This window comes from Pongo pygmaeus, chromosome 4 (assembly GCF_028885625.2).
Source record: "Pongo pygmaeus isolate AG05252 chromosome 4, NHGRI_mPonPyg2-v2.0_pri, whole genome shotgun sequence".
NCBI lineage: Eukaryota > Metazoa > Chordata > Mammalia > Primates > Hominidae > Pongo > Pongo pygmaeus.
This window is the reverse complement of record NC_072377.2, coordinates 55,978,093-55,991,023: the sequence shown is the minus strand read 5'-3', so window position 1 is coordinate 55,991,023 and position 12,931 is coordinate 55,978,093. Positions and strand designations below refer to the sequence as shown.

The 12,931-nt window shown below is 35.1% G+C and overlaps 1 protein-coding gene across 6 annotated transcripts in view; it reads right to left on the bottom strand.

The window, feature by feature from the left end:
* PARP8 (poly(ADP-ribose) polymerase family member 8) overlaps window positions 1–12,931 on the bottom strand; it is a 178,316-nt gene that overhangs the window by 50,503 nt on the left and 114,882 nt on the right. For all 6 annotated transcript variants that reach the window (XM_054488212.2, XM_054488210.2, XM_063664806.1 and 3 more), the window contains one exon: window positions 3,013–3,079. In XM_054488212.2, coding sequence (XP_054344187.1) covers window positions 3,013–3,079 — 67 coding nt within the window. The remainder of the gene's footprint in view (window positions 1–3,012; window positions 3,080–12,931) is intronic.

Sequence of the window (12,931 nt, the reverse complement as noted above, 5' to 3'; positions counted from 1 at the left end):
GATATCTGTGTCAGGTCAGCCATGAGAAAATACATAAATATTTTTTCTTTTAGGCTATTTTGACTTCACATTCTCTCAATATTCATTCAATGCCAAATACATATTCCATGTCTTATCTCAAGCAAAGGAATATCTAGGATTATATGAGAGGCAGATTAGTTTACGCGTCATAAATACTGGTTTGGAGTCAAATTCTGACTCTATCACTTTCTTGCTGTGTGACTGTGAACAAGCTGCTTAACCTCTCTGGGATTCAGTTTCATCATCTAGGAAATATGAGAGTAACAAGGCCTGCTTCATAGTTGTTGTAAAGATTAAAGGTCTTATTATATGTTAAACACTTAGAATAGTGCATGACATATAAGTATTGCATAAGTATTTGCTGTTGCTATTGTTGATAAGATTATTCTGCTGTCTGAAACCACCAGAAAAAAATTTTCCTGTGAAAAAGTTATTCAGTAAATAAGAGTGTCTTTTATTTACTGAAAACCAACTGATAACAAGGGGCCTAGATTCTAAATTTGCCTTCCTAACTTGCTGTATGTTTCTAAGAAAATAACCTCTTTATATTTAGTTTCTTTTTATAAATTATTGTGAGGATGAAATTAGATTGTTAAAATTATGGGATTTTAGGCTGGCAGTGACCTTAAGGATCATAGCCAAATCTAATTATTTATAATTAGGGAAACAACATATCAGACCAAAATTTCTCAAGGATCATAAAAAAATTCTAATCTATATTAACAAACTTTCCACATAGCTAATATTTATCCCTAAAAGCAAGTAACTCTTTGAAAACATTAATCACTTGGATAGGGATATTAATTAAATATGTTATATATGTTACTAGGTACTTAAACAGTGAAAAAGGCACATAGCTTTCTTTAATTTCTCAGAGTTGGGATTATATACACAATTTCTTTTGCTGAGCCTATGTAATGTACCCAGAAGCCATTAAGGGTAGAAAGCTAGTTATTCCTAGACCTGTGTACTTTTGTAAATCTTATCTTATTTTGATCAGCTCCATGCCACTTAAAAATAAAAGTTCGTAAGTGGCTTGCAAAAGTACACAAAGTAGAACAGTATAAAAACAAGGGAGGAAATTGACTGAGGAAAAAAATCATAGTATAAAAAAAATGTGTCAAGGTGAAATGGTACCCAACTTGGATAATGCCATCCATGCTCATTATGGAGGCAGGCTCCATGCTCATCTCCAAGACATGCAGGATATGGGCACAATGCAGGAAACAAAATCCAATCACAAAAACACAAGCAAGTGTCCTAGGAAAGCATATCTAACTCTAGAATGGAAAACTGAGAAAATTTATCCTGTGAGTCCTTGTAAGAGAACACTACATTATATAATATGCTAAACACACATTGTAAATTGAATTTAGTTTTAGAGAGGCAGAATTCTAAACATTAAGGGTTTATTATCTAATTTTATATTTGCGTATCTTTGAACTCAACACTGGGTATTTATAAGAATGTTTTTCCTTTCAAATGCGGTAGGCACACAACTCACATTTGAGTAGTGCTGCCTCAATTTAAGTCATAAAAACTTGAGAAAATTCTAGAGCTCTGTAATACGTACAAAATCCTAGATATCATATATGTGGCTTCCTACATCAGGCAAAATGGCCTCAGTAAGTTCTCTATTTCATATATCAAATACAGTTTCAATAAGTTTTCTCTTAGAATATTGCTCAGTAGAAGCCCACATATGATGCCAAATTTAAATTCATTAAAATAAAAGTGATCATATAGACTGCATCATTATGAAAGGCCTAAACCAGGCTTTAAGCACACAATTATCTAATGGTCTTTCTTGACAAATTTACATTTAAGCTAAATTTGCAGATTTGGAAGAATAATCCTCTGGGAATTCTCCATAAACACAAATTCTTAAAGCTGATATTAAGTATAGAAGTTAATGTTTATATTCTGACCATGGCGAACTGAGGTACATGCCTAAATTTTAAAATTCAGTTCAAATGGGGTGGCTTTATGTCTTCTTATGAAATCAAGGCTCATCTAGACTCTATGTCTAAAGAGAAAGCTGTATTCCTTCTGTGTGGAAGGCTGGCGAAGGAGACCATGTGGATGGCAACATTATTTTCATCAGGGAAAACCAGAACAAGCCCTCTGGATGCATACCGAAACACAGGCCAGTGGGTCCCAAAGTTCTGTACCTTAGATCACATCAGTGATCATCTGATTTTAGAAAAATTTGAGAGTCAATTCTTGTATCTGTAATTTATCAGTGTTCTCTATTTACTTCTAAGATGCAATTTTTTTCTTTCTAGTGCCATTGTATCCTGGCTCTATCAGTGTTTTCTTTTTCTGTTTTTTTAAAAATAGATTTTTATATAAAACAGACTTAAAGATCATAAAACAAAATCAAGGTCCACACAGGAAATAAAGTGTTTAGTTAAAAAACCAATGTTTCAAAGCGGTAGGAATGGCAAGTAGGGACAGTGCAGGAGTCCAGGGCCGGTGGCTGCTAAACTGATACCACCTCTGGGCCCCAAGGAATGAGCAGTGGGAGCCCTCAATAGAGCCCAGTAAGAGAGAAAGTCATGTACACATTGCAGCCTGGAGCAGAGCAGCAGGCTTCAGTGGAAGGACTGGTCGGCTCAGGATGACCTCCTAGGAAGGAAACCAGAGCAGTAAGTACTTCCATCTTACTCTCCTTCCTCCCTCCACTGGTCATGTTAGGGACTCAGAGCCTGTGTCCACACAGGTCAGCCTCCCCAGGTAGAGTGCAGGGTGCTGGAGGAAAGAGAGTGGATCTGGGATAGCAGTAGAAGGACTCTGGCCCAGGTGGAAAAGTGAGCCCTGCTAATAAATTATCAACACAGCTCTTAGCATCAGGATGATTTCCTCTCTTGAGGGACTTGCTTCAAAAAGTTGTTATTGAATAGAAGGTTTTTGTTTGTTTCTTTTAATGAACAAAATGAGAACTCAGTTCTCTTTAGCAGAAATTTATTTTTTGCACTTTAGCAAACTTACTTTTTCAGCTGATGTCCCAATCCAAATCGCTCTTTTGTGGAAATCTGAAAGACATCAACAGTGGGCACTGGAAAGGAAAAAGGATTACAGTCACATATTGACTTGAAACTGAAACTCAACCATCAGCCAGAAAAAGGTTGAAACTGCATTATATATGTGCATATACATATACACATTTAAAAACAGTGTACATGCAGTCCTAAACGATGCTATTTATGCTATATGCACATAGGAGATCATTATTGGCCATTATATATTATACATTGTATTGTATAATAATATACAGTATAATATATAATATACATTATAATGTATATTATATATTATACTGTATAATTATACTGTATAATATATTATACATTATATTGTATAATATACAGTATATTATATAATAATATACAGTATAATGTATAATAATGTATAATAATGTATAATAACATACAGTATAATGTATAATATATGTAAGTGTAAGAAAGAATGATCTCCAAAGTAAGCAACAGCTGAACTGGCCACATGTAGGACAGTTAGTGCATTATTTTTTAAGTGGAAGAAAGACAACATGTTTGCATCTACATACATCATTTTTAGAATAAAACAATGGGAGATGAGAAGGCACAGGAGATTTCCTTTTCACCTGGTTCGTACTTTTACCAGGTATATATATATATGTGTGTATATATATGTATATATGTACATATAACATATATACATATATACAAACATATATATGTTTAAATCGGTAACTAAATGTATAAAAATACTAAACTAAATATATAACTAAATATATAAAAATATATGTTTACATCGGTAACTAAATATATAAAAATACATATATACATATATTTATTTAAATCAGTAACTATGTTAATTAAATTAATAACTTCTCTCAAAAAAGTCGCTCATTTTTCATTATTCACTGGTTTAAAGAGTATCTCTTGCACTCATCGCTCCAGTCATTTCAGACGAAGAGTAAAAACACACCCACGAATATCCCTGCACCCATGAAGTCTGAAGTTCAGTGGGAGGAGGAAGATGAAAAACAGATAGAAAAATAGATACGATGCTAGATGGCAATAAAGGCTCTGGAGAAAAATAAAGATGGGGAAAAATATATATGGGCTGCAGGCTATGTGGGCTGAGGTTTAAATGTTAGATAAGAACAAGCAGGAAGAAAATGTCCCAGCCAGAGCAAAGAACAAAGGCAAAGCCCCTGAAGAGAAAATATGCTGAAATATCCTAGGAACAGCTGGAGAGCAGTGTGGGGAGAGGACTGAACAAGGTCTCATGTCAGGAGATGAGAGCAGGGAAGGAACCTGGTGGAGCTGTGCAGGATCAATTGGTCAAAGAGCAAAGGGGAAAACAGGAAAATCAGTCAGGAACTTATTGCAACAAGTGAGGCAAGATATATAGAACTTGTGTCCGTGGAGGTGATGAACATTTTGGATTCACACTTCTAGGAGAGTGGACAGATTTTGTGGGTGGACTGGATTTGAGGTGTGAAAAAAAAGAAGAGTTAAGGATGAATCCAAAGATTATGGTCTGAGCAACCAGAAGGATGAAATTTACCAATTCCTACAATGTGAAAAACTGCAGGAGAAACAGGTTTGAAAAGGCAGATAAGACTAGTTATTTGACCAAATACTTTAAATTTGAGATGCTTATTTGATACTAAAATGGAAACGTTAAGAAGGCAACTGGAGAAGCCCAGCATTTAGGCATTAAAGGTGAGAGGAATGTACTAAAGATATAAATTTGGAACAGTCAGAGTATATATATATATATATTTAAAGGCATGAGGCTGGATGAGAAACCACTCAGTGAGTCTATGTAGGTGGAGGAGAGAGAAAGTGTGAGGATTAGGCCCCAAGCCCAGCTCAGCAAAGAAGGCTGGGGAGGAATGGCCAAGCGGATGGAAGATTCCAGAGTGCTGCTATCTAGACACAAATTCAAAGAAGTTTTTCAGGCCAGGCACAGTGGCTTATGCCTGTAACCCCAATACTTTGGGAGGCTCAGGCAGTTGAATTGCTTGAGCCCAGGAGTTCAAGACCAGTCTTGAAAACATAGGGAGACTCCATCTCTATTAAAAAAAAAAAAAAAAAAAAAATTAGCCACGCATGGTGGCATATGCCTGTAGTCCCAGCTACTTAGGAGGCTGAGGTGGGAGGATCACCTGAACCTGGGAGGTTGAGGCTGCAGTGAGCTGTGATAATGCCACTGTACTACAGCCTGGGTAACAGAGCAAGAACCTATTTGAAAAAAAAAAGAAAAAAAAAGATTTTCAAGGAGGAGGTAAACAACTGTTATGAAATACTGCTAAGTCAATTAAGATGAGAACTCAAATAGGTTATGAGTCATTTGGCAAGAATGAAGTTACTGATGACATTGACAAGAGCAGTGTTTGAGGAATGATGGGACCAAAACCTGACTTGAGTGGATTTAAAGAGAGAAAAGAAAAAAGAAAATGAAGTAAGCTAATAGAGACAACTCTAATCAAGGAAATTAACAGTCAAAAGAAGCAGAGTATTAGGGTCCCAACTGAAGAGGCATTTGAGATCAAGAGGGTTTTTATTTTATTTTTTTTTAAGACGAGAAATATTTGCTGATGTGAATCTTCTAAGAGAAATGAATAGTACAGGAAGGAGGAGGAGAACTGAATTGCTGGGATGGTGTCCTAATTAGGTGAAAGGGAACAGAAACTAGTGTGCAAATGAAAAGATGACATATAGGAGCTTACATAGTGCCATTCACAGCAACAGGTGGGGCAGCAGATAATTACAGCAAAGATTGTGTTGCTCATAGGACCTTCTCAGATCACACATGCTCTATATTGTAAGCCAAATGGTATCCCCTGTTGGCCACTACTCTGAGACACAAATGCTCCATCAATCAAGGAAATTGGGTGTTTGTATCACCAAAAAATTAGTTCGTTTCCTAAGAACTCCCTAATCCTTGTACAAAGAGTAAGGTATAGAGTAAACATAATTCCAACCCCACTTATCCTAAACCCATGGCTATCAAAATTCAAAAGTGAATAAAAACATTCTAACATCTTGAAAACCTCAGTGGAATTAAATGAGAAAGCACTGTATTTTCTCTAAGATTTAAGAAGATACAGTCTCTTCAGAGGCAGACAGAAAAAGTGGGAAGATGAGGGCAGAGAAACAAAAGAGATCTAGCTACAAAAATGTAGAAAAATCCGAAATGCACTAGAACTAATCCCTTTACCGGAGAAAACTGGGTATGATACATATGTAGGAAGAGAGAAAGAAGGGTTATATAATACCAGACACAAATGTTTATCCAGAACATACAAATTATTCCTATAAATTAATAATACAAAGACCAAAACTTAATCATACTATGCATGACTAGAAAGTGTTAATATTTATCAAAATAAATTTTCTAGAAAAATATAAATTTCAAACATTGACTCAATAGCATAAAATCTAAATGACCTATAATTTTGGAATATACTAAAAGAGTTCATAAAATTCTAAAATTTCCAAAATTAATAATTTGTAATTCATAAAATATTCCAAAATTCAAGTTCTAAAACACATATTATTATTAAAATAAATATAATTAATTATATTCAATGTATTAATGAAAGATGTTAATAAACAGAGAAACAGGGGTTTGGAGTGTATGGGAACTCTGTACTAGCTGCAATTTTTCTGTAAATGTAAAACTTTTTAAGTTCATTTTTAACAATGATTTAAAAAATTAATATTTTCTTGATAATCAATAATGAGTTAGAAAATAAAATGAACTACAGAAGTCTAATTATGCAAATAAGTACTCAGGAATAAACATAGCTAAAATTAGTGACCTAACCAAAAAAAGCAAATAAAAAACAACAACAAAAATCCCCAGAACTGTACTGATACATAAAACTAGAAACTACAAATAAATGTTCTTTTATAAGAAAAGTAAGAACTTGACAGAAAGTACTAGTGATATATTTTCATGTTTTTAAAAAAGGTCAAAGTTATTCAATGCTTTCTTATCTCTCATATAACTGCAGTTGGGAAGTGAGGGCTGCCCAAGATATGTGGAAATTATTCTAATGCACTGATCATGCAAGCACAGAGGTACCAATAATGAGATGATATGCACAGAAATCATTTTAAAGTAAGGTTAGTTGTTTATCATTTTCAACTAAAAACAGCTTTGTCCTTGAGATGAAAAACTGCATCTCTATATCAGTAATCCCAGAAAATATACATTATCATAAAAGTGATAAATTATATCATATCTTTATTTAAAGTATATTTCCCCATATATAATACAAATAATCCTTATCTTTAGTTTCAAAGTGGATAAGGAGGTATATGTCTTCAATTCGTATCATTCCTGTTCTCTCACAGATATACTGTCAGATTAGCTGTAGCCAAATATTTGTTTAAATAACCGTTATTTATACATTTCCAAAATGTAGGAATAAATCCTTTTCAAAAAGAACTGTTAAGTAGGTCAGTCTAAATCTTGAATTAGCCATACATTTTTTGCAACTCCATTTTACTATAAATGCTGATACCTTCCAAAGACACATTGCAAACACTCTTTTTAAATCACTGATTTTTTAAATCACTGAATTTTGTTATTTCAAAAAGTTCTCATAAAAAACATAAAATATCAACTTTTCATAAATATCACTGTAAAAGACTTCTGCATGAATTGAACCCACTAGCTATCAACAGCTAACATACTAAAAGGATTCGTAAGATAAACAATAATAAAATTCAAAGACAGGAAACACATTAGAAAAATAAAGGTTTGACAAAGCAACATAGAGAAGGAAAATTCTAAATGGTTAACAGATATTTGGAGAAATTCTGATGAGTAAGTAGAGCCACGCAATTGAAATGATGATGATGAGTATGTGCTCTCAGCTCAGATTAGACCAACCCATAAAAATTCCATTCTTCATAAGTTAACTGTCATGAAGTCCATAAAATAAGTTCTTTAAGGGCATTCTTTGCAGCACTGATTATGGCATCAGGGATCTGAACACAATGTAGGTGGCCATCACTAAGAAAGCAAATATGTAAATTGTAGTGGCTCTATACTATAGTACATATTAGTGTACATAGAGCAACAGGGCCAACAATTCTGTTGCTATTTTAGCAACAGAAGTGGTTAAGAGAATAAAATCTATAGCACGATAGAATTTATGTAAATTAAAAAAAGTCTAACAGCACTATGCATTTGACAAGGATATACACATAGGCCATTGTGTTTTGTTTGCTCTCAAGTCCATTCCTCATTCTTCCACCTTTAGGCTGCATTTCCACAGGTCCCTTGCCAACTACCTTCCGGTTAGGTTTGACTAATGGAAGCGCTGGTTGGACTTGAGGAAAAGAAAGAGAAAGAGAATCAAGGTATTATTTCCCTTCTTCTCTCCTCCCTTCTACCCCATCTCCCTTCCCCGTCTCCCCTTCCCTCTTCTCTCTTTTCCCTCCTATTCCCTTGTCTCTCTTTCCTTCTCCTCTCCTCTCTGTCTTGTGTGGGCATTTTTTAGCAGTTGCCATATCTTCTCCATGGTTGCAGCTCTTTACCAGACATGTCCTATTTCTGTGGTCCTAACTCCTACAGAGCAACTCCTGACATGGTTCTAGAACCTGCAAGATTTCCCTGATATTTGGATTCTGCTGCATACCATCCCTTTCCCAGTGTCATTCCAGCCCCAAGGGACTGTAGTGATCTCTTGTTGTCATCTTCCCTAGTGGTCTCCTCCTACCACTCTCTGAGGAGTCTCATCATCCTGTTTTTCTTTCCAACTGTTTAGCCACTGGATTAACTAACTCCTTATGTTTATTTTTTTTACCTGAGATACTAGAGTGGTTTGTTTTCTGATTGGATTCTAACTGATGTAGTATCAGATATTGGGAGTGGTCCCAGGCAACACACTGTAAAATGGGATACTGAGATTGGGCAGTTCATCTGCTTAACCTTAATAAGGTGGTAACTTCTTTACAGATAGAAACTGAAATAATGGTATTCTGTGACAGGCAGAGGCATTATGGGCATAGCACAAACACTCTTCATAAATATTTTCTTTTTTATTTGCTAGCAATAATCCTAATCATAAGCTAGAATAAAACCTAATTATTCTCCTGGAATAATAAGTTAAAGGTTCCTTTTTAGTAATACCGTCTCCAGTTCTATTCATATATTATACATTACTGCACATTTTCAATCATATTTTCCTCAAATTTTCAATAAGAAAAAAAACCTCTTGGGGAGTTTACTAGTAAGATGGTAATGTGAGTGAATACTTTTGCACAAACACAATCATAACCAGTGCCTAACAGAAATAGGAGAAAACCAGTGAAAAGACCAGAAATTTGGAGTAATGCCATCCCCACGTGAGAAATGCCCAGCAAATTTTGCACAAACAGAGCAGATGGAATCAATCTTAAAGGGCCCTACAGGATGGATGAAAAACTCTCCATTCTGTGAAAGAGATAGATGCTATAATAAAAGTCAACGACTGCTGACGCCTCTCAAAATAGGGAGCAAATGAACCCTAAGGCAGAGAGGACACTCCAGATTGGTCTGGCAGGGCTTCCTCCCTTAGGAGATGCTGCCTTTTCTTGACCTCGGACCCACCATCCTTAGGTCAAGTTCTCTCAGAAGCAGACCCTGAGTGCAGACAAGGGGCAAATAATGTATTTGGAATTGTTCTCAGGAGGAAGCAATAAGAACAAGTGAGAGGGGGGTAGATAGGAAAAGAGAAAAAGCCAAGCAAGGGTACAAATCCAGGGAAAGTTCTAGTTTCCATCCCATCTTGTAGGTAAAACTGGAGCATGCATTACAACTTAGAATTTGTACAGACTCGAAATAGAGTAGCTAGGCCACTGTACCCTCACACTAGTGACACCTAAAGAGTGAAGGGAAGATAAAAAAACTGCCAAGTACTTACCTGCACTCCCCAGGAAAGGAAAGCTTATTTGTCTAAGGACAAGCTACTGAGGGTTTCAAGTGGAGCTGTTAGCAGCCAAGGGTGCAGAAATGGGGATGGGAGCAAGAGCTGGGAAAGGGGACCCAGGGGAACAGGGTGGGGCACCAGCAGAGCTCACATCCCTCCCCTCCAGCGGGCAGATCTCAGAGCTGCCGACTCTAAAGTAGGGTCAGTGTGGAATTCTCTTTCTTTCCTCTTCTTAATGGGAGAAACTGTTCACACATCACACTAATTTCCACAAGAAGAACAATTTCAACTCTTGCTTGCATATAATATTGAGAAAAACAAAACTCCATCTATAGGAATAAAACAATAAATCTTTGACAATTACTGACTGATATTCACAACAAAATTCAAAAAGACACTAAACAAATAAAACGAAAGCGACTGGTGATAAAGAGGGAATAATACGGAATCAGTAAAGAATGTGGCCAAATTAAAAATACAATGGGAACATTAAATTTAAGATGAAATCATGAAAACAATTCACTCAGTGGAGCAGAAGACAGATTGGAAAAAACATATACAGTTTTCAGATATGAAGGATGAAAGAATTAGAGAAATGAAAAACATGGAGGACAAAAGAGTTAGATCCAACCAGCATATTGGGATTAGCAGGTAAAGAAGGAGTAATAAATAATTACATAAAACGTACTTGAGGTGAATTAAGACTCAGGTATACCATGCAGAAATAAATATAGAAAAAATAGTATCAAGGAGAAGAAGAAAAAACAGTCCAAAAAGTACACAACAAAACACAAACAAATCAAAATAGATTTCTTGCAAATAAAAAAAAGTTGAAATACTTCAGGCACAAAATGAGAAGTTTCTAGAGCATTTTTGCTTTTTGTAGGAGGAGAACTATCATGACCTCGCTAATTTTACTTGGACAAGTTTGTCTCATTCACAAAACAAAAAGTTATTATCAGGTATGAAAAAAGAAAACATAACCCTCGGGTTTCCTTGGTTTCCAAATTGTTAAATATATCAATCAACCAATACAGATGAAAGAAAGAGCAGATGAGTTGTGACACTAAAGGAGTTGTATTGAACACTAAAACAATCTAACCATGAGTTAAAATGAGTGTTAAAATATTTATAAAACTATGCAAATGTAAAAAATCTTTAAAGAGATATTGTGAAGGAAAATATCTCCCTTACATTCAAGATTATATCAAAAAATATGTATCAGAGGTAAGATTACATAAAAGCATGCTTCAGTATCATCTTACACAGATGGGGTTTGGGTGAGTAGAGATTAACCAGCCCAATTTCATTCCTAACCCTAAACAAAGTTCAGACATAAGGATTTCCTTTTCTTTTAACCACCATTAAAATAAAATCAAATTAGTACATTTCAAATCACTAAAATAAGAAAAAAGTTAGCCATATGGCAGAATATGTGGGGAAGGAGCAAGAACACATACAACTATCGGCTGAAATATTCTCCATACATTACAAATCATTCCCTTATGGCTTATTTAATGACTTGAAGACAGTCTCATGACTTAACATTAAGGTGCATAGCTATTTATAAAATTCATTGTCAACTTTATAAAAATAAATCATATGCACATAGAAAACAGAAACAACACCAAGCCATTTAGCTTTCTCATTACAAGAATTATGAGAAATTCCTTTTCTTATTACATATTTATATATCTGAAATTATCAGAATAAAAATATTTTAAACATTTATTTTTTCTTGTCCAGCATTAAATGTTAGAATATGTAATTTATATTATGCATTAATTAATTTAAATAGAATGTATTATGCAAAGACAGAAAACAAGTGACTAACTTTAAAAATGAAAGATTTTCCTGTATTTTATAAATCTGAAAGAACAAGTATGTTTCCTATGTGAAAACAAACAGTAGATGTATATTCCCTGATAGGCCTAAAGGAAAAACATGCAGACATCATAGTAACATGTGTGTCAGATTAAAGATGCCCATGATTTCACAAGGTGCTGTCTATGTTTCTGTCCCTTGATTCTGGGTGGGCTCTTCAACTGCTGTGATCAACAGAATACAATGAAAGACTCACTATGTCTTTTCCCAGTAGCTTCTACATCCTGTCTCTTGCAACACTTGCATTTGCATCCCAGTCACCATGGTACAAGAAGTCCAAAACACATGAAGAAGCTATGTGTCGGACAGGCACTCTAGCCAAAAGCCTCAAGTGAGTCTCGAGATGACACCTGCATCAACTGCTAGCCATTTGAACGTACAGCATCACGTGTATCCAACCCAGTGAGGCCTTGATTTGGCCCCAGCCCCACCCACACATAACTGCAAATCATGGGAGACTGCAAGCAAGAAGTGCCCAAAGAATAGTGAGAGAGAAGTTTTTTTAAGCCATTAAGGTTTAGGATTTTTTTTAATGTAACACTAGATAACTGGAACAATATAAGTAGATACAATTGTGTGTGTGTGCATGCGTGTGTGTGCATGCATGTGTGTGTGTGTGTTTGGTAGTAGGTAGGAAAAAACATTTTACCAAGTAAATTTTGGCAAGACTTATGATAGGGTCCTTTGTTGTAAACAGCTATCAGTTGAAATATAATAGCAACATTGTCCCTTAAAGATTCAGCAAACAAATACACTATTATAATCTCCATGTTCAAAGACAGAAATATACTGCATTAAAATTGAATCTCAGAATCAAAGAGAGAAATAATTATATCTAAGGAAAACCCAAAATATATATATTTACTGAGTTTCTACTACATGCAAGGTACTCTTTTGGGTTTTTTAAATGTTTGTGTCTCAGAAACTTGTCAGTTTCTGAAAATCTATAAAATGACATGTTACGCTTCCGTTTCCATAAGTTATATTGGCAATAAACCATCTTTCTTAGAATGCAAGCTTCTTTAAACACCATTATCAAGATATTTAGCACTTTTGCTCAGAACTGACAAATGAACACGCATTTTGCTTAAGGCATAGTGCACA